The sequence below is a fragment of the Varanus komodoensis genome, unplaced genomic scaffold, assembly GCF_004798865.1.
Source record: "Varanus komodoensis strain SLA01 unplaced genomic scaffold, ASM479886v1 scaffold10, whole genome shotgun sequence".
Classification (NCBI taxonomy): domain Eukaryota; kingdom Metazoa; phylum Chordata; class Lepidosauria; order Squamata; family Varanidae; genus Varanus; species Varanus komodoensis.
Genome location: NW_025335269.1, coordinates 30,910,075 through 30,937,783, shown reverse-complemented (window position 1 = coordinate 30,937,783; position 27,709 = coordinate 30,910,075). Strand labels below are relative to the sequence as shown.

The window sequence follows — 27,709 nt, the reverse complement described above, 5'->3', positions numbered from 1 at the left end:
CCAAGTTTGGCTTCAGAGGGTGCAGGAGGAATGGGATATCCTGCTCCTGAACCCGGTACATGGCCTCATAACGTCGCGATGTGGCCTGCAGTTGGACACGGTGGAGGCGTGACTGAGGCAGAAGCAGGGCACTGTAAGGGTGTGGCCAAGGCAGAGGCCGAACGCTGTACAGGCGCAGCCGAGGCAGAACCAGGTTTTGTAACCAACTGGTCTGATTGCATAAGGGCCTGGTCCCACAGTAACTTCTGCAGGCGGTTTTCCTGGGCCTGCTTTGTAAAGGCCAAGCAGTGGCCACATTTGTCTGTTCTGTGCCTTTCGTGATGCACAGAGGCCACGACGAAGAACATGTGACATATACTGCCTACCCCTTGTCTAAAGCAAATGTGTTTGAACGTACAGGAAGTGTCAGCCCCTTTAGAAATGTCAGCAATTTTACATACTGTTAATACCCAATGGATTGTTCAATAGACTTTTGGGGGGTGGCAATGTACAATCAAAAGAACATTTGCTCGGACATACTGGAAATGCATGCAGCATGTAGGTACCACCAACAAAAGACTACAAATATCGAGTATGTACAAGATTCTTTTATAACCTGTCAGTTACGTACATAACAACAGAGTTGGATGGATTATAAATAACACCACAAAAGGAACACACTTGAGAATGGGCACAGGGGTGGCGATACTTTCTCAGTGGAAAAGCCACAATCAGTAAATGTCAGAGCTGTAAGCGGGTGCCCATGGGCAACAGCAATGGGCATCAAGCAGGCACCTATGGGCGATGCGCAACAAGCAGGCCCCCTTTGGCAACCCCAGCTGCAAGTGGTGAGCCACAAAATAAACTCAAAGGGTCACATGCAGCCCCTGAGCCTCGGTCTTGTCACCCCTGCCTTAGCATATCTAAGGTGAGACAGGCAAACACTGGCATATCTGAAGTGTACTTGGGGGGAGGGGGGACACTGAGAGTTGCAACACGGTCTCCTGATCAGACCAGGAATCCCACCTTAAGTCTAAAGCCATCCTTACAAGCCTGGAGGAATGCTGACCATGGGGTTGTGATGGATCGGGCATGACTTTGTGACACAACAACAACATCATCATCCTTACAATGTCAGGGTTTCAGCAGCCATATTATGGTGAAGCTTTAACTCATTTTGCCCTGACAATCCCCCCACTGTTTTGTTACTATTCTCTAGTAATACAACATGCAAAACACCTGCTCCATCTCTTAGCAATCTAGCCAATATTAAGGGGAAGTACTTGGGGAAGGAATATAGGCAGGCTGTGTGTGTATAAAGTACTATTTGTAGTTCTAAACACCTGAGCAGTACAGGCAGGTTATATGAAGACACTCTTGCAGAAAAGCAACAACCAACTAGCCAAGGCTTTGGGGGATTGCTACTAAAAACAAGATAGATCAAGTAGCCAATAGGCTAATTTAAAATTTTTACCAAATGTTTAACTGCAATGATTTGCCTAATGAACTACTTGCAAAGTGACATGTTTTGTGTTCAAGCTTTGCATCCACAAGCTCACTCTGGGGGCAAGAGTTGTCTTCCAGGAGCACTCTAGAATTGAGTGGCTCTAATAAATACCAGTAAATAATTCTCATAAATGTGGCAGCTCCACAGCACAAATAACTGGAATGGAAGGAAGTTATACACTGCTTCATCAGTAGTACTCCACATCTGTGCAACATATAAGGGAGCTCTTTCATAATCCTCAGTGCTTTACATACTGAACATGTCTTGGCTCAAGATGTCATAGGCAGCTTCATACCTGAAGGGTGGGGGTGGTCAGGGAACTTGTTCACCAAAGACTGGTGCAGAAACATATCATGAAAGAGAAGGGGCTGTTGTGTGTTTATGATTGCTTTCTTCTAATGGGTTGATTGGCATTCAAAATGCTGTAATGACACCTGGTAGACAAGATGTACTTTAGTGATAAGTTTTAATGATTGAACAGCACTTACTGCACTCTCAACAGCACTTACTGTTAGGAAACTTCTCTGAAAGTCTCCTTGCCCTTTCCAGCCACTGGCCCTCCCTCTGGAGCCAGGGATGGACCTACTCTTGAGCAATGAGGGGCAGCAGCTTCAGGTGGCAGTTGGGGAAGTGTTGAAGAACCAATTTGCAGCATCTACAGCTGCTCTCCTCAGGTGAAGAAAGGAAGCTGTACCCTTGATATGACTGGGGAGAAAAGATTCAGTGGCCTGTCCAGTCAGCTTCTGCACGTGGAATGTGCCTGTGGTGTGGAGCCATCCTGGCCTTCACCTCAGGCAGAAAAACAGCTTGGACAAGCCTGCATGCAGCTGCTGGAAACAAGTCTACTCCAGTTTCTATGTGGTAACCCTTTGGGTGTCTAAATTCTGCAGGCATCAGAAGCCACAGCTAGAACGCAGCTAGCATCAAGTGCCCAATTCATTTTTAGCTGCAGAATGTGAGTTCTGATAGAATTTGGAGTTTCTCATTAAAATATCCTCTTCCCTCCAACTTAGGTGTTGACTTAAGAAGAGCAGGGCCATGTTTACATGAGGTAGCCAAGGTCATTGAATGAGCAGGTTCAGAATTTCAGAGCCCCATGTGAGTAAAATGGTCATGACTGGAGGCACCAATTACTAATCCTACAGTGCCCTCCTATCTCAGCAAGTGAGAATATTCAAGTAATTGACATATCATAAAGTGTGGCCCTAGTGCCCCACTTTTCAGAAACTGGATGGAAATAATACCATTTCAAAGGTTTTCCCAACTTTTACTAGCCGCTCTTCTTCAAACTTCAGGTACTGAAATCAAGAAAAGCGCACCCCGAGAAGGGAGCAGCCAATTTCCAAGAGGGTAGAGCAGACTGTACATCAGCCCCAAGTCGGCAGATGCTGGCAGCTGTAGTCCAACATACCTGGAGGACAAAAGTTAGCCAAGGCTGCTGTACAATATGAGTGACAACTTGCAGATCTTTCTGGAAGATCTTTAATTCCAGGAAGCATATAAGGGAAGGGCAGAGCCAGGTTTTTTTTAAGGACAAGATAGTAATCTTAAAGCAAAGGGTTTTTAAAAACTCACTTTCTGTAAATGGCCTTCGGTTAATTTAATCAAAACCAGGTATGTCAGAACAACCTGACAGGATTAAAAACCTATGCATTTCCTTATAGGTCTTTTTTGTAGAGAAATCAAGGTACAATTTTTATGACTGCAGTTTGGGAGAGTTTCCAGAAGGCTCCTTGGGCAATTTTCCTTTTCTGACTTCTCCACAACAGCGGCTTGTTCATATAAAGCACATTTTACTCTCACCACAGCAAATGATGGGAGGTACAACTATTTGCACATTGAATTGGGTGTCAATTTGCTTCTCTAGGGAAAATAATTGCAAGTAATGCAAGATACTAAGCGTGGGTAGGCAACTTCTTTGTGCTGTGGGCATCACAGAATGGCTGCCATCATCATCATCCTGCCCACAACCAAAGCTCTCAGGGCAGTTTGCAGCAATAATCATAGACACATACAGTCAAGTCACCCATTGCACTTCTGACCCTGCTTAGCTTCCAGATTAGGCAGGATCAGGCACTTCAGGCTCCATGGAAGCTGCTTGCCGAGAAGACTCTACAAGGCATGTGAGCCCCAGCACAACAAACAACTCCTTTGGATGGCACAGTTTTCCACATTAACAGAAACAGGACCAGAAAGGTCTGTTGGCATCAAACTGCATATCCCCATACTCCACTACATTAACATCTATTGGTAAGATACCAACATTACATAGTAGGAGAATCCCAAAGAAGCCAAAGAGTGGATGAGGAGACGACTCACCCTGGCTTATCTGGAGAGGGTGTACGTTTAACATTAGAAGCTGCAGAACTCCGTTCTCCGACTCAGGCAGTTGATCACAAAAATTGTGTGCTGACAGCATCCACACACCTGCAGTCAGTCAAAGACTATGCTGGAGTGGGAGTCACATAAAGATACAGTTAATGCTTGCTTGGGTAAGTCCTCCATGTTTGCTAGTCATGGAAATGGAAAGGAGCAGCTTATTAGGTGGGATGTCTGCAGAAACAGAGCTAGCATTAGTATAATGCTGCAAACTACTGGCACTCACTCACTTGTTGAGAGGTCTTGATAGGAATACTGGCACCTGTGTGTGCACGCACATTCTTTCATTCCCCTCAGGTTTATTTCAGGGTATGAACAAGCTTATTGACAGCAGTGGATGAGGAATGCTAACAGGCTCCTTTAGACAGCAGTTCTGGGTCTGAGTGGTATTCCTGGGGCAAATGTTCATTGGCAGTACCCTAATTTTCTAATGCCTTACACATGAGTATGCATTATTGGGCATGACAACCATGCTTTCACAATTTTATTTTAGGATGTGACTCAGGAAAGTGTTTGAAGACTTGAAAACCAGTGTCTCTTCAAAGAATGCATTATGGTTAATTTTTTTTAAAGGTGGCATCCAGTTCATAGCACAGTTTATATGTAAATCACAAGTTTACATGATAACCAGCTGCTCCTTTAGAAACATAAATATCTCTGGTCCAAACATGGGATTCTCCATGTTTTTTCCACATCTATGGCTATAGACAGTTCTTCTCTGTCAAACAGGACTTGAAGAGGGCTTGGCTTATGCTGATGATTTCTACAAAAGGGAACACATCTCAAAGTCCCCCAAGTGAAAAAAAAGGACTGTCAATGGAAGGGTCGTCCTCTTCCCCGTTTACTTTTGAGGTGGCCAGCTGAACGCCTGAGTTTTTTCCTTTCTTGATGGTGGTGCTTCTCTGCCTCTTGCTGTTTTCTCTGTTGCTCTGACTGTAAAAGTTACAAGAAATAACCAAATGAGATGTGCATTTCTAAATCAGTACTTATGTAATTGGAGAGATGAAAGAATTCTACCTTATTCTCGCCAAATTTTAAAAAGTTTAAGTTTGCCAACTTGTCCTCCTGCCCTGCATTTTCACTGGATGAGCTTTTTTGGCCATCTAATTACAGGATTTCAAAAAAGGAGAGGAGGCAGCCAAGAAGGCCTCAGGATAACTTCCATCCTGGCATTCCCACTTTCTTCTCCTCCCTGCCCACCCAGAATGCCCCATTTGCCCCTCTCCAACATCACTTTCCCAAATTCAGAGAGCAACTGACACTTTTTTCCATGTCACTGGTGAGAAAGAAGGGTGAGGAATTTGAGCTCTGATTCATACCTGCAAGGCTGCCTCTGACCTTAGAATATGAAATTTCCTATGCCCCACAACACTTTCTAGGGGTGATAAGAGTGCTCCCTTAAGCATATACATATGCTAGTAATTGTGCTTCTATCCAAAATGCTATTCCTAGAAAGTAAACTTAAGAATACAATTATATATCTGCTTAACTAGAAGCCAATCTCATTGCGTTCAACAGGACATACTTCTGAGCAAACATGTATACGATTTTGAGATGGACAAACAAGCAATGTTTGAGCTTGCCAAGATTCTCTGAACATCAGCTAACTGCTCGTCTCTCCTCAGTTTGCATTTGCAACTGCTGTTCATTTTGCAAAAATAAAATAACACAGAAAGCCCTAAGCCAGCCACCAGAAGCCTTCACAGGATGTAGCCAGCTCATTAGTTCATTACTGCAACACATTATTTTGTCAAAGGTAAAGTGTGGCATTGGGTCCAGAATTCAGCTTACTAAGGATATTACAATGGCTTTTATTTTTCAAATGCTAGCTGTTATGGGTGAGTAGGGCTGTACAGCTTTTGTTGTTATCTCTTCTGACTTTGTTTTGCAGACCCTGTGTTCCATCATATACTCATTCACCAAATCATACTGTTTAGCTAGAAATTCATTCTATCTGTGCTAATTTGCATGAGTGCATTTGTGCAAGTGCTCATTAGTGCTATAGTGCACACTTGGGCTAATGTGGATTGACACTAAAGAAATCGGTCATCACACTGAATTTATAAAAATGCTATTTGATCTGAATATGTTGTGGATTTCTCCAACATCCATAGTATGAAGTCAGGCTAGAAAGGTAGACTAAGGCTTGCTGAGCTGAGTCTGCTTGTAAAAATCAGGGGTTCTCCTCCTCTCCCTTCCTTCTAAAGCCCTCTGCATGACCCCAAAAAGCCACTCTTTGTGGGTTGGGAATGTGCTGGAACCGTATTTGATGTAGCATGGCAAGAGGTCGCTGAAGGAAAGTGGAGAACTGAAAGACACAAGAGATTCTCCCTCCTTCTGCCACCGCACATGCACACACACAAACACACTTGCTTCTGCAAGCAGAAGAGCTCTGCAGAGCCTAAGCTAATATATATGCAGGGAAAGCCCAGATGGGTGACCAGGATAATGGTTCAGAGAGAGTCAGCACTTTACATTCCTCCTCCCTATGGCTAAAAGCAGAAAGAGAGACTTCATACAACAACCCAGAGGTGCACATCTGGGAAAAATGCCAAGACAGGCAGCCCAGCTCTGGAAACCATCCTAGTGCGGTACATGCAGTGGAGGAAAATGGGGCCACCAGGAGACTAATTTGGTACTTTTGAATGCTATCATCATAACATTCACGTGCCTAAAGTTTCAACTTACCTTTTTTAATTTAAAGCTGACTTGTTTACTTCCAATAGCAGTATCATGTACACTGAGTGCGCCAACTCTTTCTTCAAGTTGCAAGCGATCGCCAAGTGTTTTCCTGCAGATGTCAGGAGAGAGAAGGGTCAATTTCTTATAGTTTTCTGGTCAGCATATTGTAGGCATGTGCACACAAACCCAACAAACCATCTGTGAATGTGCAAAGAACAAGCCAATCTGCTGCCTTGATGAATATAATCATGGCCTTTTCTGAAAGTTTCAATTTAAATGTTCTTCTCCCATATATTGCACTGATACACACTAACAGCTGTTGTTGTATCTCTCTTATACACATTTTAGAGTCAGTATCTATTTCCACACAAGGTATAGGTGCTCTAGCGATCAGAAAACACAAAAAAGTATTTTGTTATTGTGCTGGTTTTCTAATCTCTTATGGGTAATACAAGCTAGGTACCTTTCACTAAGGTTGCTTTCGTGTGGCCAAAACAGAAAACAATTCTCAGGTAAAAAAATAGTAAGTGAAGCTACTTCAAATCTTCAAGCTTAGTTTTTACCCCAATCCCAGTATCTGTAATAATTCAAATACTTGCTGCTCCTTTAAGCAACCCTTCTGGGCTGTGAGGACATTTGACAATTTAAGAAAGTGTCCAGGGCACCACCACAAAATGGCTCCCATGCAAAGTGTGACAAAGGACAAGTAACACACCCAAAAATGAAGAACGAGGCAGAAGTGAGTTTGAACACTAAACAATTGCTTTAGTTGCTACAGCAGCAGATGCCTGTTTCACAGCAACTTCAGCTGCCAGCAAGAAAATGTGTCAATAAAAAAGGAGGGGTGGGTACCTTGGCAAGTGCCAAGAAAGGTGCCTGAGGGCCACACGGTGCCTGCTCCTGCCTTCATTTTTCATGTCCTGCCTGGGCGGAACCTGTCACAGGATATGCATAATTGCTGATAGAACAGCAGCCTCAGCAATCTCTCCTGTTTGCTTTCTTAAAAGGCATTGTCTGAGGTAACATTATACGCCAAGCTTTTCCATCTTACAAACAGCAACCAGTGGAGTGGAGTGGAGTGGAGTGGAGTGGAGTGGAGTGGAGTGGAGTGGAGTGGAGTGGAGGATGGGGAAACTGAGCATGTTGTGAAAGAGAACATGAAATGTGACAACACTTTATTAAAGGAGAAAGGGATCCCCCATAGCGTCATACGTCACCGTAGCTTCTCTCAGTGGAACTATTACCCTCCATAATTTTCCAACTCTTTAGTTGAAATCAAACTTTCAAAAATGTTTGAGTGAAATGAGTAAGCACTTCTTTCTGCAGCATTTAGCATGCAGCTCTTCATTTAAAGAGTATAAACCTTTAAGGTGATATGATTGGTATTTTCTTTTAAATTTGATATTACTTCATATTATTATTGGTGCTGCCAAAGGGTAGCAACTTTAGGTCTTTAGCAGAACCATACCAAAAAGCAACTGAGCCCCAAACTTAAGAAAAATCCCCTCACACACACACACGCAAATCCAACTGAAAAACGCCCAGTTGATTCATTTGTTTGACTGATTAGGTAAGCCTCAGGGCAATAGCAATATTTATTTTTAAAGCACAAAATGCAGAAATGGAAAGGGAAAGCACCTGGATGTCAATTTAAAGATTGCTAATATGCATTGGCTAGAATAGAGCAAAGTCTGAGGAGTTAAAAGCTGAAGACATCACTGCTTTAAAAATTAAGCTTCAAGCAACACTGAGTCAGGAACACGATAAAGGAACACCCAGTTTTATATTTTTTTTTAAGCCATAAACCTCTTCACAAATGCTACCATAAAAATGTCTAGCCATTAAGTGGATGCAGGAGACACTAAGACAGTTAACACTCAGGAAAAAAAGGAGTCCTATAGAGTACAATAAAAATCAACTAAGATAAGTAATAGCTTTTGTGGACTAGAGTCCCATTTATCAGAAACAAAAGCTTCTGCCATAATAAATTTGGTTGTCTTGCAGATGCTACAATAGGCCAAATAGAAAGAGAGAAAATATTTAAGCAGAAAATGATGAGATTGTACTAGATTTTGTGCCAAATTGTTTGCCTTCTCTCTCTCTTCAGAAGTCTGTTTCATTACAAAGTCAGAATGTGACAGTCAAAGTTAAGTATTCTTGATTTTATTAAGTGAGCACCAGCAAGCGGAATTCCTCCATTAAAATCAAATCGACTTTTCAATAATTCCTAACTTTAACTTTTCCATGGAGGTAATTGTTCTGCATTCTGCTCATATTATTATATATGAACCACAGTCTCAGACATGGCATACTATGTGCATAGAAGCTTTTCAGACCTCTTCTTCTTGTGGAAAAGTTTGCCAGCCTCCCACATATATGCATATAGCAGTATTTTGTGCATGCGGGATGGTTTCTCTCTATCCCAGCATTATGTATTCATAGGACTGTCCTCTCTCTTGAAGCAATGGACTGTGATGCAAGTCTTTTTGTGAAATGGGCTGTGGCTCAGTGTTAAAACAATCTGCTTATGCAGAAAGTTCCAAGTTCAATTCCTGGAGTCTTCAGGGAGGGCTGGAAAAACTCCTGCCTCAAACACTGTGGAGCCACTGCCAGTCAGTGTCGACAATACTGGAATAGCAGGACTAATGGTCTGACTGCTGGCAGCTTCCTATGCTCCTGCCCTTTTTATAATGGGAAAAGGCACAGAAGTTAAGGTTTAGCGCACACCAGGCAATCAGCTTTGGCAGTGTTTGACCAAAGTTTTGCATGTATAAGTCCTTCAGAGAGTTGCAGGGAGCATGCGACCCTATGCCAGCAACCCACTTGGGGTTTCCTACTCCTATCACCATCAAAACTGCTGATGATGCTAGCTAAAAGTGTAATGATTCTAAAAGGCTGCAAAGGATGCATGTCTTAATGACAAGGATATTTGCACTCGGTGGAGCATGCAGCTTGTTCCACTGCAAGGTCACCACATTTTTTTGCCACTGCAGTGTATTTGGGAGCTGGGGCAGGAGGCTGCGGACCCTGCCACGAGGAAGGGGATGTGTTGTCATCCTGCCGATGATGAACATTCCCCTACCTAGATGGGCCTTTCAGCAATCATTTTATCTATGGTCACAGAGAGCCAGGCAGTCTAGTGGTTACTGGGAGCTGGAAGATTCAGGTTCTAGTCTGCCATGAAGCTAGCAACTTTGGACCAGTTACTGATTCTCAGTCTAACCCACCTTACAGGGTTGTTGTGAGGATAAACTGGAGGGGAGGAGGAGGAGAGATGGATAAGCTACCTTGGGTTCCTTGAAGGAAAAAGTTGGTGTGTGTGTAACTGTATCTGCATCTATTTATCCAATAAATATAACATGAAATATTTAGAAGTGGTATTCTAAAATAAAACTAGTGTAATCCTTTTCTTTTAAATCATCTGCCTTTCCAGATGATGCTAGATTACAATTCCCATCATCTCACTCCATTGGCTTTGCCATCCAGGTCTGAAGGGCAGATTTGCCATGCACTCAAATTATTTGACTTTCTAAAAATCTGACCAGCAGATTCCAGGAGTCATGCAGATTCCATGAACTTGTGGGCCTTTATTTTTGTGTAATTTTACACAAATTTATCATAGAAAGTATGCAAAACACACATTTCAGGCTAAAGGCTAATTGACTATAAAGATGTGTGGAGTATAAACAGAACTTCCAAATAAAAACTCGATAACTCACAAGTGCAAAAAGGAGGGATGCATAACACCCTGACTGCTCTTTAGAAGGCCAGATACTGAAGATGAAACTCAAATACTTTGGCCACCTAATGAGAAAGAAGGACTCCCTGGAGAAGAGCCTAATGCTGGGAACAATCAAGGGCAAAAGGAGAAGGGGAAGGCAGAGGATGAGGTGGCTGGATGGAGTCACTGAAGCAGTCTGCATGAGCTTAGGTGGACTCCGGGGGATGGTGGAGGACAGGAAGGCCTGGAGGAATGTTGTCCGTGGGGTCACGAAGGGTCGAACACGACTTCGCGACTAACAACAACAAGATAAACTGCAGGTTTGCCAGATATAGGTCCTACAACTTTTATCCATGGCTGCACATCAGGGCTCAATGGGCCTCATGCATGGCTTGCACCTCTCTGTGCACAGCCCTAGGCTGGCTTTCAGAAGGCAGACTGGGGTGCAGTTGTTTGAACATAGGAGCTGAACCCCTTTCAACCTGAGGGTCAAATTCCAGTTTGGAGAAGGTTTTGGGGACTGCATTCCAGTGGTTGGCAGGACAAAAGACAAAAGGCATGGAGCTGCAACACCAAACATACCAGCAAAGCATTTACTACCAGGGGCTAAGTCTTACGAGAGGCATTTCAATGGAGAGAAACTGCACAAAAGTCAGGAAATCATAAAAAAAAAATGGTCAGGAGAAAGGTAGTCAGTATTATGACCCAAGGAAAGCCAAGTTTGGTCTGCTGGCCTGAGGTTTTGTACCATCTTCAATCAGGGCCATCATAGTCATGCATAGATATATATGCTCGCTATATCACCACATCTGGCCATAAAAACAAACTGTCCACTGAAAAATCTGGAACCACCAACACATCAATTACATTAAAGGGTGCGGGAGAATTAAGCACAAATCTAGTGAATGAAATAAGAGATGCCAGTCTTACTTCATTAACTTTTGCCTTTTGGCGGTGTCCTTGAAGCTTCTAAATTCTTCCCCAGCTTTAATCTCAAAAAATCTTGGTTCCAGGACTGTTTGCTGATCCTCCTTGAACCTTTCCTGTCGTTTTACTTTTTCCTCTTGGCGAAGAAGTCTGCGCTGTTTCCTGACCTCTTCAACCCAGCCTTTTTCATCATCTGAAGTCTCAGAACTTTCTGCATCACTTGGTTTTCCTTCTGGTTCTTCCTCCTCTTCCTGTAGATAAAAATAGTTACTTTTTTTAAAAAACAACAACAACTCGTACATGTTTCTTAGAAGAGCCACTTACCCAGTTAGGAGTACGTGACACTCTACATATGTACTATTTTGGTGATGGCTATGATTTTAACAGACAATCAGGGATAGAGAGGTAGCGAAGAATACAGGGGCTCAGAATATACTTGCTGAAGTATCACAATCATTTCATGTATTTTATTTCTGTACTGCCCAATAGCTAAGGTCCTCTGGGCTGTTTACAACAGTTTATACTGCATCTGCAGCTCTGGGAGGGATATATTAAGACAAAACTTCCTCATACAGGCAAGAGAGAAAATATATTCAGTCAGTTAGATTTAACATTTTGTATAGCAGATGAGGTTTTGGGAAAACCCCAAATGTGTGGGAAAGAAAGCCCTTTCTGTTATCATTCCATTCCCAACCACCTGGACATGTGATTTAGTTTTGTCTCATTCAAATATCTTATACGGGCAGTCATCACTGAGTTACTTGAAGCACTTTGAACTCTGGCCAGGTTCATATGATTGGGAAAGGAGCATAAGCTGTCATGGTGCAATTGCCCACCTCGTGTGTGCTGTTGTGTAGGGCTACATTAGCGTTACTGGACACGCTTTTTGTGTCTTCTGGACTTTGCAAGTGAAGATGTAGTTTACAAGCCACCCCACCACCCTAGAGCAAGACATGGGGTCTGAGGTGGCCTGTAAACTCACCAGTTGATGCACCCGGTGACAAGCTAGGCCTGGTAAAGATAATTATGAAAATTTGGCAGTGTGTGACGGGCATGCACGGGGTGGGAAGATAAGATACAGCAGCTTAATTTCCTTCCCCAATCATGCAAACCCAATCAATGCCACAGCATGAACATTTAAGAACAGAACTACAAATAGCTGCTTGTCTCCCCAAAGAAGGCTGCCTTATACCAAGTCAGATGCCTGGCTTGTTGAGAACCCAGCACTGCTGAACTTTGGCAGCAGCTCTTCCAAGGCCTTCCAGCTCTTCCACGTGCCCTGTTGCCCACTCGAGATGCCAGAGAGGGAACCCAGGAGCTTGTGCAAGTTTCACCCTTTACCACTAACTTGGAGGTACTCCAAAGATGTCACATGTTTGTTGTTTTTCCCTCTACAACCTACCTTTGTCATTCTGCTAGAATGTAGAAGTCACAAACCTGTCCATCCTGACAGTGACTCTAAAGCACTAACCATCATATTTAATGTTGCCTGAACATACCTTTCCCTTTCCTTTTTTTTCCCAAGTACACATGTAAGTTCTTTTCAGATTTCCAGTATGGCAGCAAGGGGACCATAAACATAACTACCTCAAGTTTTTTTTTAAATGATAAAACAAGCTATGACGTACTTAAAGCATCAAATTTGGCTCTCTTTGCACTTCTAAGCTAGGTAGCAGTTTGTGGCCCAATTTAAGCAACTTTAAAAAAAAAACCCAGCTCTCAGTGCAGCCCACAAGGGGGTTGTGTTGGGGTGTGTGTAAAAATGCCCCTAGAATTCCCACAGCTGCCCGTGCCAGTTTGTGGGGGGCATGCAGAGACCCTCCCTCCCCAATGGGCTGCCAGCGCATGTGCTTAAGTACTAGTAAGATGTATGTGTGCACAGCAAAGACTAAGACAATGGGGGTTCTACCAGCTCCTACTGGGAATCCTGAGTGAACAAGGGCCACACCCCCAAAGCAAGCAGATCACACCCATGCTCTTGTAAGCGGGGGACAGGCAATAAAAGGCAATCTCAGAAATTCACCTTTTCCAGGGTTTCTTGAAGCTCTAACATTTTCAGCTTCTTCTTTCTTTTCTCGCTTATCTTAGAAATGAGTGGATTAAGCAGCCTGAACTCTTCACTCTTCTCATCCACCTGGAAATCCGGGTTCTCAAACATGACTTTGAAGCGATCATCGCTAAGAATGCTTGGCATTTTCTAGGAGAAAAAGACACAAAGTTGAGAGTAGGATGCAAAGCTTAAATGAAACATTTAAAATGCACCTGATAAGTGAATACAGTCTTCAAAGAAAGTGGGCATTTTGGGAAGTAAAGATATTTTCTTCATCAATTCACCAGTTTCATCACTCATTCCCCCATTTATTCAGCATGTTTCACCATGTTAGTAAAAATCAACATCTGTCTCATTTAAGTACAAGTAAGTGTTCGGATTTAATCCCACAGGAAGAATTTGCACATCAAGCAAATAAACTGAGGCTCAATCCAGACAAGATGGAGGTCCTGTTGGTAAGGTGGGTCGGGCTTCGGGATGGGGGACCTGGACCTTGTCCTGAATGGCGTTGCACTCCCTCTTAGGGACAGGGTTCGCAGCTTGGGAGAGCTCCTTGACCCAGAGCTGTCATTAGAAGCTCAAGTAACAGCAGTGGCGAGGAGTACCTTGCTTCAGCTGATCCATCAGCTGCGTCTCTACCTGGAGAACGACTGCCTGGCGACTGTGACACATGCATTGGTAACTTCCCGCTTAGACTTCTGTAACATGCTCTACGTGGGGCTGCCCTTGAAGATGGTTGAAATACTTCAATTGGTGCAAAATAGAGCTGCTAGGTTGCTGACGGGGACTGGGCATTGTTCTCATATAACCCCAGTTCTCCGTTAGCTTCACTGGCTCCCCATTGAAGTCCGGGCCCAATTCAAGGTGTTGGTAATCACCTATAAAGCCCTCAACAGCTAGGGACCTGGTTATCTAAAGGAGTGCTTGCATCCATATATGCCCTCCCGCCTCGAGATCGGCGGAGGAGGCCCTTCTCCGGGAACCCTCCGTGAAGGATATTAGGAGGGTGAGTACCTGGAGGAGGGCCTTCTCTGTGGTGGCGCCCCACCTATGGAATATGCTCCCCAGAGAGGTCCGCCTGGCGCCATCGTTATTTGTTTTTCGGCACCAGGCCAAGACCTTTTTATTTAAACGATATTTTAATTAATTGTTGTTTTTATTTATTGGTTTTAAAATATTGCCGAGATGCTCCAGATTTTTAATCTTATTCTATCTTATGTTGTTTATTTTCTTTGTAAGCCGCCCTGAGGCTTTCTGCGATGGGGGCGGCTTAAAAATGCTATAAATAAATAAATAAATAAATAAATAAATAAATAAATAAATAAATAAGCAAGCAAGCAAGCAAGCAAGCAAGCAAGCAAGCAAGCAAGCAAGCAAGCAAGCAAGCAAGCTAAAACCACCTGAACTAGCGTGGCATGAACAAGCTGCATTGAGACTCAGGCTGCAACAATCAATCCTCCTTCTCTGGCACTGTCATGTGGAAGAATTTAGAAATTTTCCCACAATATTAGATCAACCACAGGTAGCTATGGCATCCAAACTAGAAACACTGTGGTTACTCTTAACTATGGATTGTTTGGAACACACAAACTTCAAACAGCTGTTATGAAACTGGCCCATCTGGGAATTTTAACCAATTTGGAGTGTTGACATTATGCTAAAATGGGATTAATGGCAAACTGAAACAAATACTGAATATACTTGTAACTGCACTGGGGAAAAGGTTGGCAGAGGAGAGTGCGTGAGCCTAAGGCATGCTGAAGCTTCTTCTAATCATGCTAAACTATAGGTTATGGTTTACCATGATGCCCAAACATAGTAACAGAATATTGTACCAGTGCAGCAATATGTCAGATTATATACAACATATTAATTGCAATTGCTCAAGTTAAAGTGACCCCACCCCATGCTTCAAATTGCTAGATGGACACAAACTGAGAACCAGCATAACTTACCAACAGCATTAACCTAAACCATTTTTAGCTACCAGAGATTCAAGCTCTGGGAAGGGCTGGAAAGATTCTGGATGTCTGATTTGTAGCTTGTGAGTAGGAATGTGACATCTTTTTTCCAGACTTACCTAAGATTTGACTGTAAGCTATTCAACAGAATGGCAACTGACACATGGCAGGCAAAATGGATCTGCCCCATACCATCTGTTTTGTGTTATTCAAAGCGGCTAACACAAAACACAAACATGCAGTAACACAGCAAAACTGTCAGCACACCCCACTTTATAGAGTTGTGGTTACACAACACTACAAATTACTTCCCAAGTAGACCTGATCCAGAGAGGAACCACTGTTGAGTGCTTTTCCTAACAACAAGACCTCCCTACTTGCCAATAGTCCAGCAGTAAAATTCAATGCTGCTTTTTAAATTCTTGAGCCAACAGGCAAGAAGATGCCTCAAGTTCACGCATTCCATTTTTAAACCTAAAGCAGCCCATCTCATGTCAGACTGCTTTAGAACAAGAAGCCATTGTTAAAAAGCACTTAGCAGGTTTCTGGTGGCATCAGAAACTTCCGATGCAGAGGAAAACACTGCATGGAGTCTTTAAGCTTCCCCAATTTTGTATTTGCCTCTATTTCTATGTAACATTGTTCAGAGTGAGCTTTATTAGCTCAGATGTGCTATGGGGTTGCCTGGGGAGCACGTGGGTGCCACCATTGGGGTGGTTTTGGGCAATGGTCGATATGGCGTTGGGGGTTTAATGTGTCGGCATAGAAGAAAGAGGGACAGATGGTTGACACCTGTTCCCCCTTCTGGTTATTCCCCCAACCGGAAGGTTCCGGGTATGCTTATCAACCGCCCCTCAGGCCTGACGGTGCTGTTGCTTAATGCCAGGTCGGTCCGTAACAAAACATCCCTCATCCACAACTTAATTGTAGATGAGGGGGTCGATCTGGCTTGCATTACAGAGACCTGGGCAGAAGAGGGGGGGATGTGTCCCTCTCTCAACTGTGCCCGCCTGGGCATCTGGTCCAGCACCAGCCACGCCCGGAGGGGAGGGGAGTTGCTTTAATCTATCGAGTTTCAATTTCTCTTGCGGGGCTTCCTGTTCTCTCGAGACCAAGTGCCTTTACTTTGCATTGGGCAACCAAGACAGACTGGGGATTCTGCTGGTGTACGGTGCACCCTTCTGTCCATCAGACTCCCTGCCTGAGCTGACAGAGATCATCTTGGACCTGGTGTTGAAGACCCCCAGGCTGTTGGTCCTGGGGGACTTCAATCTCCATGCTGAGACTGTTCTGACCAGGGCGGCTCAGGACTTCATGGCCTCTATGATGGCCATGGGGCTGCCTCAATATGTCATAGGCCCAACCCATGAACGTGGACACACGCTGGACCTGGTTTTCTCGACAGGGCAGGAAGAGGGTGATCTGAGGGTGAGCAATTTATGTTTGACTCCCCTGTCACGGTCAGACCACTTTCTCATGAGGTTTGAGCTCGATGTTGGCCTTTCCCTCGGTAAGGGTGCGGACCCTATTGTGTTGGACTGCCCTTGGAGCTGGATGGATTCCTGAAAGCTCTGGGGGAGTTTCCGGTTGATAAAGCTGGCGCTCCTGTTAATGCTCTGGTTGAACTGTGGAATGGGGAAATGGCCAGAGCTATTGACACGATTGCTCCTAAGCATCCTCTCCCGCCTGGCAGAGCCCATTCATCCCCATGGTATACACCTGAACTACGGGTGATGAAGCGGGTTGGGAGACATCTAGAGCATAGGTGGAGGAAATCACGGGATGAATCTGACCGAATACGCTTATGAGCTCATTATTGAGCCTATGCTGTGGTGGTGAGGGCAGCGAAAAGGAAATTCTTCTCCGCTTCCATTGCCTCCTCACAATGCCATCCAGAGGAGCTCTTTCGGGTGGTACAAGGGCTGGTTCATCCAGGTCCTAAGAAAGATCCTGTACCACCCTCGATGGCCCACTCTGACGACTTTGCCCAGCACTTCAAGGAGAAAATCACTCAGATTCATCATGAGCTGGACTCTACTAGTGATTCAGATCCTCTAGGGGAGGTGCGGATGACTTCGTCTGGTCAGATATTATTGGATGAATTTCAGTTATTGCGGCCTGATGATGTGGACAAGGTGCTTGGGCAAGTACGTCCCACCACCTGCTTACTTGACCCTTGCCCGTCTTGGCTACTGACCAAGGCCAAACACAGGATTGGTGCCTGGATCCTAGAGGTCATTAACACCTGAGGGACGGCCGGGTGCCTGCACCTCTAAAGGAGGTGGTAGTCAGACTGGTCCTAAAGAAGGCGTCCCTGGATCCAGAGATGGCCGCCAACTATAGACCGGTGGCCAACATCCCGTTTTTGGGCAAGGTCTTAGAACGGGTGGTGGCGGGACAACTCCAAGCACTCTTGGATGAAACTCATTATCTGGACCCATTTCAGTCTGGCTTCAGACCCGGGTATGGTACCGAATCTGCCTTGGTCGCCCTGTATGATGTCCTGTGCAGGGAGAGAGACAGGGGGAGTGTGTCCCTGTTGGTCCTCCTGGACCTCTCAGGGGCTTTCGATACCATCAACCATGTTATCCTTCTGGATAGGTTAGCAGGACTGGGAGTAGGAGGCACTGCTTGGCAGCGGTTCCGTTCCTACCTCGAAGGCCAATTCCAAAAGGTGGTGCTTGAGGGACTTTGGCTCTGCGCCATGGCAGTTATGCCATGGAGTACCGCAGGGGTTCATTTTGTCCCCCTTGCTATTCAACATCTACATGAAACCACTGGGAGAGGTCATCAGGAGGAGTGGGCTGCAGAATCATCAGTACGCTGATGATACCCAGCTCTACCTCTCTTTTTCAACCAATCCAGGTGAACCGGTGCCTGGCCGAGCTAATGGGCTGGATGAGGACCAATAAACTGAAGCTCAAGCCAGACAAGATGGAGGTCCTGTTGGTGGGTGGTTCAAGCTCCTGGGTAGGTGACTTGGACCTTGCCCTGGATGGGGTTGCACTCCCTCTGAAGGACAGGGTCCGCAGCTTGGGAGTGCTCCTTGACCCAGAGCTGTCCCTGGAAGCTCAGGTGACAGCAGTGGTGAGGAGCGCTTTCCTTCAGCTTCGGTTAATCCATCAGCTGCGTCCCTACCTGGAGGACGATTGCCTAGCAACAGTGACACATGCATTGGTTACTTCCCAGCTGGATTTCTGTAACGTGCTCTACGTGGGGCTGCCCTTGAAGACAGTCTGGATACTTCAGATGGTGCAAAATAAAGCAGCCAGTTTGCTGACGGGGACTGGGCGTTACTCTCATATAACCCCAGTCCTCTACCAGCTTCACTGGCTTCCCATCGAAGTCCGGGCTCAATTCAAGGTGCTAGTTATTACTTATAAAGCCCTTAACGGCTTGGGACCTGGATACCTAAAGGAACGCCTTCTTCCATATTTACCCTCCTGCCCCCTGAGATCGGCAGCAGAGGCCCTCCTCCGGGGAACCCTCCGTGAAAGACATTAGCAGGCAAAGTACCTGGAGGAGGGCTTTCTCTGCGGTGGCACCCCGCCTATGGAATGCACTCCCTAGAGAGGTCTGCCTGGTGCCGTCGTTATTTGTTTTCTGGCGGCAGGCAAAGACCTTTTTATTCCAACAATATTTTAATAACTTTTAATATCAGTTTATAGGTTTTAATATGCAGCCAGGGTGAATCTGGATTTTATCTGTATTATGTTTTATTTTATTTATGTAAGTTGTCCCGAGCCTATGCAATAGGACGGCATACAAATGCCATAAATAAATAAATACATACATACATACATACATACATACATAAAATGTGAAGCATTAGAACTGACCTCTTCTAGATCATGTCAAAAACGAGAAAAATATTTGTTCATTCTACTTATATATATAGACAGCTGCTTATATATATATATATATATATATATATATGTATGTATGTATGTATGTATGCTGCTTATATATACATGTATGCTTGCCTCATTTTAAACAGATTTCAAATAACACACTGTATAGCATCAATTCCTGCGGTTGCACCCCGACTGTTTCTGCGGAGCCAATGAGACCCAGTGCTAGTGTCACAGGCAGCTGGTGCTTCCTAAAGCACGCTATGGGCGCCACATTGGAGACCCCTGTGTGGGTCTACATGCTGTGTTAGGGCTCCTTGCAATATGCTGCTCTCAACTGGCTTCAGTGCTGCTGAGTTAAGGTCAACAATATTCTTACTTGAATATTTACTTGAATAAAGCATGATCTTAATATAAGTTCCCTTGGGAATGGTTGCTTGAATGTTTGCTGAAGCAAACAGACATCCACTTGGTCCATGGTAATGCATGTATGTGAGCTATTACATGGACAATGCTAGGAATGTTGGAACAGAATTATTTAGTCCTAGCTACCACTGAATTAAACAGTTTTATCTTCATAAAGTAAGTTACAAGTTTACTAAAGGTTATGCTACTTCAGCAAGCCATGTAGTGAACATTCACTTTTTACTAGTGAGAAGGTCATTAGCTGCAGCCACTGGAAAAGTACTAACACCTGGGAATCAATCTGGTCCAACAACTTGTTTGTACAGCTGCCCAGAAAGGAAAATTCTTTGAGCCGTAATGGGAGGTCTAAAAATATGCAGAAAGAATAATGAACAAGAACATTACCAACACCGGCTGCTTTATGGCCCATTAGGGAAGAAGTCAGAAGTTGTTGTCATAATGTATTTTACGGTTAAACTGAGATAAATGTAAGGCCAAGTTTAAAATGCCAGAAGAGCTGAGGACTGAATATCCATATGATAATCTGTATCACCACCTATGTATCTTAGTCAAGTTTTTAACTTTTTCTAGGCATCACACGCAGCAGTTTGAGCCAGCCTTAACCACTATGACTTCTAATGTAACTTCTCAATAATAGGATGTGCATGCGCGCGCGCGCGTGCTCTCTCTCTCTCTCTCTCGCTCTCGCTCTCTCTCTCATTCATTTCCCCAACTACAAGAAATCAAGTGATCTTTCAACTTAAAGAACAACCCTCTAAATATTTAGACAGAAAGAAGTGCTACAAGGCCCAGCATGCCACAGCTAGCTATGCTGCCTAGGGAATGCTGGAATTTGGACATTTTTCTGTCTAGACATGCAGAGGGATGCACCCCTAGTAACACAGAGAGCCTCCAGTTAGAATTATAGCACATATACAGGCCCCTGTGCAATATTATATTAAACTAATGCTATCCAAGAGCTGATAGATTTCAAAAAGGCTTACAGAAGTCAGGTGAGCTCCTTCCTACTGGGTCAAACTATTTGTCCATCTGTTTCAGCCTTGTCTATGCACGCTGGCTCTGCAGTACCTACCAGCAGAAATTCTGGAACTGGAGGTCCAGGGGTTGAATCGTGAACTTTCTGCAAGGCAGACATGCTTCCCCACCAAAACAGCAGCATTGATTCCCTTTGCATATCTAACACCTGATGCCACCCACACTTTTATTCTTGTACAAAATTAATGGAAGAAACAGAGTAAGATATTTTACCTTTTGTTTCTTTTTTCTTGCATTTAGTGAGTCTTCTTCTCCCTCCTCAATCAACTTCAGTGCAAGCTCTTTATTAACCTTGGGAAGTTTCTAGTAAATGAAAAGAAGCATGGGTTTCTTTTATCTTATATGCTGCATGTTCAATACAACAATCCCTGGTTTATGAATGAGTTTCATTCCTGATAAAATGGAAATTGCTTTTAAGTTGAATTTGTACATAAGCAGGATCATGCATATTTGGCTCTCCACATCCACAGGGGTTAGGGGTACAGGACCCCTGTGAAAGTGGAAAAACTGTGACTATCTCTACCCTGCCTTGCCCCCAACGGCACCAGTGCCTCCTCAATGCAGCAAGGAAATGCCAGAAAGATTTCCTTCTCCAGATGGGTGGGGCAGGAAGGCCTGCTTTGGAAGCTTCCCTCTCTCCCCTCTTGCTTCCTATGATGATGCTGATTTTCCACAGTAATTTTTTTAAAAAATAATACGCTTTAGAGGAGTTTGTTAGTATGAGTTGTTTGTAACTTGGATATTTGTAACTCAGGGAATATGCCTGTAAATTTCCTAATGAAGGGGATGGGTCATGACCTAAATACTGGATTGGATCTAGAATCTGCCTTCCATGGGTGGAAGCACTATGTTCAAAGTAGGTGTCTCTTCCTGTTCTTTATTTTTATTTTGTGTGTCTGAGTGTGTGTGTGTGTGTGTGGGGGGGGGGGTCCTCTAGCACCACCATTCCTTCTGTGCCATCACTTCAGGGGACTGAAGCATCTTCCATGAGGAGGAAGGGGTCAGGGAAACTGCTCCTGCCTGGACAGTATTGGATCTAGCCCAGTAATTATACTGATGCAATTTTGGACGTTTCAGAAAGTTCTCCAACTTTCAGCAAGTAAAAATCCAGGTTTATCATATCAGCCCAATAACTGGAAATGCCCTCAGGCCTTTCCTGGCCTCATGCCAAGGTTTTCTGTGGCAAGGAGCTGCAGCATGGACTCCTCCCATGTAGCTGAATTCTTCTCATGTTATGCCAGTGGCGTGGCAGAGGGACAGCAATGCAATGGCTCCCATACCACTACATGAGGTCTATGCTTCAGGTTGCCCATATTGCACAGAATAATTCAAGTCATATTGTGGCTGTTTTATTTACTACATTAGAAACTTACATATACTTAGCCAAGAAGCAATTAAGTAAGACTTGGGCTGTTTCCTGCAAGTCCTAGTCACAAAGCCTAATATTATGCATGAATTATATCCCATCTGTTTTTGGAAAATAACTCAAGGAAAATTAAATAACCCTCCTTGCCATTTTATCCTCAAACCAAACTTGTGACCGTGAGGAAGGTTGAGATGAGAGTCAGTAACTGCCCAAGGTCACCCAGTGAGCTTCATGGCTGAGTGGAGACTAGAACCCAGATATCCAAAGTCCTCAGTGCTAACCATTACACCACACCGGCTCTTGGCTTCAAAGCACCACAAATGTACAGGTTTAATAGAAGTTCTTTCTCTTTTTTTAACCAATCTGTCATGGTGCAACCAAACCTTCATGGATACTTTCCTGAAAAGCTGAACCTTTACCTTCAATTGCACTCTTTGTGCACGTGTTTCTTCTATCTTCTGCCGAATTTTCTCTCTCCTATATTCCTCATAGGCAAAAGGATTCACCATCATTTTGACCTGTGAACACAAACCAGAAGTTGCTAAATAGAAAGATCTCACAAGATGCCATATAATTAACCATTCTCATTTAGTCTAGTTTACCTTGTGATACAATCTTATGTCCATGAAAAAGCCATGCATATATGCTCGGAGAAGTGGTGATCCAATAAGATGAGCCAGCCCTGGTGTGGGGAAAAAGAGAAACAAAACAGGCCAGCATGTTAATAAACCAGGGCAGTGTTTTGTAAGAAACAGGAAATAAATGTACAGCTACTTAATGGAAAACATTTCTTCTACACATGTGGAGGCAAGGAGCTAGTGTACCTTTTACACACTATCATGTGCAAATCCTGTGCAAGTACCCTTGATATGGGGCTGCCCTTGAAGACTGTTCAAAAGCTGCATCTTGTGCAAAATGCAGCAGCCAGATTAATAACAGGAACCATACAGTCTGACCATTTAACAGCAATTCTGACCTACTTGCATTGGCTGCTCATATGCTTCTGAGCCCAAGTCAAGTGCTGGTTTTAACCTATGGAGGCCTACATGCTTTGGGACCACAATACTTGATGCAACAATTCTCACAACCGCAATCTACCAAGACATCACAATCACATTCAAGGGCCTGCCTCTGATTGCTACCTCCGAAGGAGACTTGGTTGGTGGCAACAAGGGTTGTTTCTGTGGTGGTTCCCCAGCTGTGGAACAAGCTCCTTACTGAGACCCCCCGATGCCAACTTTAATATCTTTTCAGCACCAGGTTAAGATTGTCCTCTACCAAGGGACATTTCATTAGTTTATTATTCTACTGGGGCTGTGCTATCTCCCATAATAGAACGTATTATTTAATTTGTATTAGCTATTCTAGCTTTTTAACATTTGTTTTAAATTTTGTATGGTAATCTTTTTATTGTATTTTAATGCAGTCTTTCTATTGTATATTATGTGTTGGAAACTGGCCAGGGAACTTCAGCTATTGTGCAGTATTGAAATGAAATGAAATATGTATTTTGCAAGCTTTACACATGTGCACAACAAACATTTTCTAATTAATTTACATTTTAGAGTATACACAGCACACCCATCTTCCCTAAATCCAGGCCAGGAAAGTCTGCTATAGTCAGTATGGGTCCAATTTCACTTGACAGTTTCCCAGCATGAGCACAGAGAAAATGGGCATACTCATTAAATGTCCCTGCATGTGAGCAATTAAACAGTGTCATATACAATTCCTTGTTAGCTATTTAATACAGATCTGTAAACAGAAAATAAAGAAGTCCTGTGTGTTTTGCCCACACTATGCTGTCATGTCCAAGAAATGGGCAAGGGCAGCAAATTCTCCAGGCCTACTAGAAGCTATGAAAAGCTGCACCAGCCTCTCTCTCTTTCAGTAGGAGGCAGCTGTAAATGGTTTGCCTGTTTTTATGGCTAAAAGCAGAAGCAGCCCAGGATTGTTCTGAGCTAGGTTTCGCCACCTCAGCTCCATTCCCTCAGTGGCAGCTCTGTCTGAGAGGTTCCTCTACAGCAGGCAGGGAGGTGAGGGAAGTCCTGAGAGTGGAGGGAAGGAAAGGTGGGAGGCAAGGCCTCTCCCCCTTGCAGTGGAGACAAAAGGAGAAACCAATCCATGAAATAAGGCCTGTAACTAAGGCCAGTATGGCCTGCAACTTTCTACCATCCCAGCTAAGGGCCAATTCGGTAATACAGCAAAAAGTAAGCTTGGTACAAAACCCTGCCCAAACATGCAGTTATGATTACACCCCTCTCCCCGGCTTTCACACAAGACAGGAAGATACATCATTTTAATTTAGCCTTTTAAAACTTGCAGTCTCAATATTTTATTGGTTTAATGTTCTTACTTTATTATGGTAAGGCTTTATTGTTTGAAAGTGTTGAAAATCGCATTGATGGCTTTTAAGTGGAGACGGTGGCAGAGGCAAAAAGTGGTGTCTTCTTCAAGGATGCAGAGAAATGGAACTATTCACTCCTCTGTGTCTGTGTCTGTGTGTGGGGGTGTGGAGGGGAAAATCAGAAGTCCTTCCTGGGTGGTGATGGCAAACCCAGCAAGGTGCACCAGCTGGGCAGCCTGCTCTCCAATGACAGGGACAAGAAGAGAGGCAAGCATGAGAATGCCTTCAAACAAAACGCAGATGGAGCCATGCTGTAGCTTTCCAATGGATCTTTCCACATTTTATTTCTTTATTGGAGGGGCTTTCGTCGTGGTTCCCCTCTGCCCATCATACTGCTAGCAGAGTATATAATGATTCGAGCAATAAAATGAATAGGGTGGTCTGAAGAAATAACTTTCCAAGCACAAAAAAAGTCAGGCCTTTCCGGACCTATATAAGCATGGCCTTTGAATTTAGGATCTATTCTGGCTTCTATTACAGACTTCCTATAAAGACAGGAAGACCGTTTATGGGTCAGTTGTCCATCTGTGTGATAAATAAGAATGTTATTCTACCTTCAGAATATTATCGTGACTTTTTGTATTTTTGTGAATTACTTGTAAGTGTTAAAATGCAAGAAGCAAATGGACTATAAAGAATTAGTTTAATCATCATTACATAATAAGGTGAATTCTGTATGCCAAAAGGCACTCTTCTGGGAGAATTATCTGTCTAAAGATAATGTTTTAATGAAGTGTTTTTAAGGGTTAATCAATGAAGAAGCAAAATTTAATTATTCCCAAATTGCTATATGACCATAGAAATAAGCAACATTTACACTGAATAGAGCAGCTCTCACAAAGCTGGCCCTACAAAAATGCCAAGGAGAATCTCTACTTATGTATATTTGGAGGGTGAATCAACTAATACAAACATTCCTGGAAAGTGGAACAAGTTAGGATGATGAAGTTCCATATATGGATTTCCAAAAGGTGGATTCATAATTGGAAGTTTGTATCATGGCTTGGCTTACATCACACGGCCACTTGTGATGTGTGGTGCTCTCTCAGCCTTGGTTGTTTCAGGGGGCTTGCCTTGATGCCCAAACTCAGGACATTTTCCTCAGCATGGTTTGTTATCCATGCAAATGCCACCCTGCAAACCCACAGCTTGTTGTTGACTGAGTTTGCACAACAAACTAATAGTGTGTGGTGGGATATTAATAAAAATATTAATTGTGTGCACTTGAGAAACAGTCAAAAAGGGGGAAAGTGCTTGTAAATAAAGTAATTTCTTCAAAGAGCAGTTGTAATGGGGAGTGGGGGGGGGGACACTTGCCAACTGCATCCTCTCCCATTACACTTTGGATTAACACTGGTCAGTTTTTCAGGTCAGGTCAAAGGGAAGTGCTAGAGCTCTTGGGGCGAGAGCTCTGTGACTGCCAGTCACAGACTCTCAGCCCAAACTACCTCACAGGATTGTTGTGAGGACTATCTTAATCTTATTTTACCTTAATCTTATCTAATCTTATCTTAAGAGGAGGAGGAGGTGAACCATGCAAACCAACGAGATGCTTTGAAGGGAAAAAGGTGGGATATACATTTAATACAAGGCAAGATATAAATGATAAACTAGTACAGTAACAGAATGAAACAGGGAAGTGGGATTTCAACACATACAGAGGTGATAATTATTTGTACCACTGAAGCAAGTTAATAATGGATAGGCAAATGTACATAATCGTGCATTTGTGACTAACAGTCTCTTTATTTTTGACAGAGGAACCTATTTGCGAACTTCTGAATCACCTTTTTTTTTTTAAAGTTGTGAATGGAAAAATGCCCAGAAAAGGGGTTGTTAACCAGAGTGGGGCAGGAAGCTGGAAAGGTTTCCTTCTGTAGGGACAAGGGAACGAGACATGTTCTGTCACAAAGTTCCATGGAATACATGGAAGGCTGGCAGAGAAACCATGGCTAGTCCCAAAGTAACTGTTCTTCTGTCAGAAGTGATGTGGGTTACTGAGCCAACAACAAACCCAATGCAGCTTATTTGTAGAAAAGCTTATCATGCAGTGACAACTGACTCAATGGACTGGGACAAAATTCGAGCAGCTCCATTGCTCTGCTGCTTTGTAAGGTGTGCTATATCCACTGAAGCAGTATGTAAAAGAAGTGGTCACTGAGAAGAAAGCAAAAAGGAAAAGGACATGGCAACAAACAAACAAACAAACAAACCTCTTGCATTATTCAGACCAGTATCAATTTACCTAAACTTTCAAGATCTTTTTTCGTTACGAACTTATAGTCGTCATACACTGTGGTCTCTGGGTTCTCTTCTAGCTCTTCTGTCAAATTATCAAGGAATGAACACCATTTTGGAGCAGGGCCTAAAACCTGTAGATGCATTAAGGTTAGACATAAAAAATTATTATTTCTATGAAAGTCAAATAGCCATTATTACACATCATTACTCTGACCAGAATCTTTTACTTTTAAGTTGGTACAAGACAATGACATGATCAAGCCAGATGTCTTACTGGTGCAAGTCCTGGTAAGATGCATGCCTAAACTATACAGGTATAGTACAGATTATTAACCATTAAACTACAGTATTATTTGGGGAAATGCAGCTTGAATGCAAAAAAACATAGAATTTTTTTAAAGAAAGCCCTGGTTTGCATATAATGACAATCCAGAATTTAGGTTGATTATGGGTTGTTGCTGATATATGAGTTATGTTAGTATTCTGCACTACAGTTGTGAACCATAAACAACCCAGGAAATGAACTCAGCTTGCTATTGTGTTGTGAGGTTTTGATTCACACGTAACAAACGACAGGCCATGCTCAACTGTACTCTGGGTTGTCATTATGCCTGAACAAGGTCATAATATAACTGTGGCCTATATGCCACTCTAAAATAATTGGTTGCCCAGTAACTAGCAACCATGATTAAGCTGTGTGAAAACTCATGAGAAACAACATCTTTGATGGAGAAGTGACAGTCCTGGCATGATACTCCATTGCAGGTACGCATGTGGGTATTTTAACGTAATACAAATATTTTTTCATATTGACTGCTTTCCAACTATCCTAATTAAATTACAAAGCAAGATTAGTTTGGAGTAAGTTGGGAAAGATTTTAAGTTTTCCAATTCAAATCAGATACTATTTTACCATCTTCTAAATAATCCCTGGTTGTGAAAGTTTTACCAAACTGAACGCTTCATGTGTATGAAATACTCTTGTTCACACTAACACTGAGGGCAATGAATGAGAGATGCCGAAGAATAGGATAGCTGCCAAGATCCAAACTGCCTCAAATGTGTATTTGGGGAGCAATGGAGTAAGTGTCATGTTCATTTTCCTGTTTCTAAGGAAAGGGGGTGCTCTGGAAAAGGCTCCAACACTTGTCATCTGAAAACAAGTGTCTAACTTCCA

At 43.4% G+C, this 27,709-nt stretch overlaps 1 protein-coding gene across 3 annotated transcripts in view; it reads right to left on the bottom strand.

Annotated features, from left to right (window-relative positions):
• Positions 1-567: 567 nt before the first annotated feature.
• Positions 568-27,709, bottom strand: part of NOL10 (nucleolar protein 10) — a 71,858-nt gene continuing 44,716 nt past the window's right edge. For all 3 annotated transcript variants that reach the window (XM_044418175.1, XM_044418185.1, XM_044418194.1), the window contains 8 exons: positions 26,537-26,663; positions 22,487-22,566; positions 22,304-22,402; positions 20,732-20,821; positions 13,219-13,392; positions 11,199-11,446; positions 6,554-6,656; positions 568-4,798 (listed from right to left, as the gene is read on the bottom strand). In XM_044418175.1, the coding sequence (XP_044274110.1) occupies positions 4,679-4,798; positions 6,554-6,656; positions 11,199-11,446; positions 13,219-13,392; positions 20,732-20,821; positions 22,304-22,402; positions 22,487-22,566; positions 26,537-26,663 (1,041 nt within the window). In that variant the 3' untranslated portion in view covers positions 568-4,678. The remainder of the gene's footprint in view (positions 4,799-6,553; positions 6,657-11,198; positions 11,447-13,218; positions 13,393-20,731; positions 20,822-22,303; positions 22,403-22,486; positions 22,567-26,536; positions 26,664-27,709) is intronic.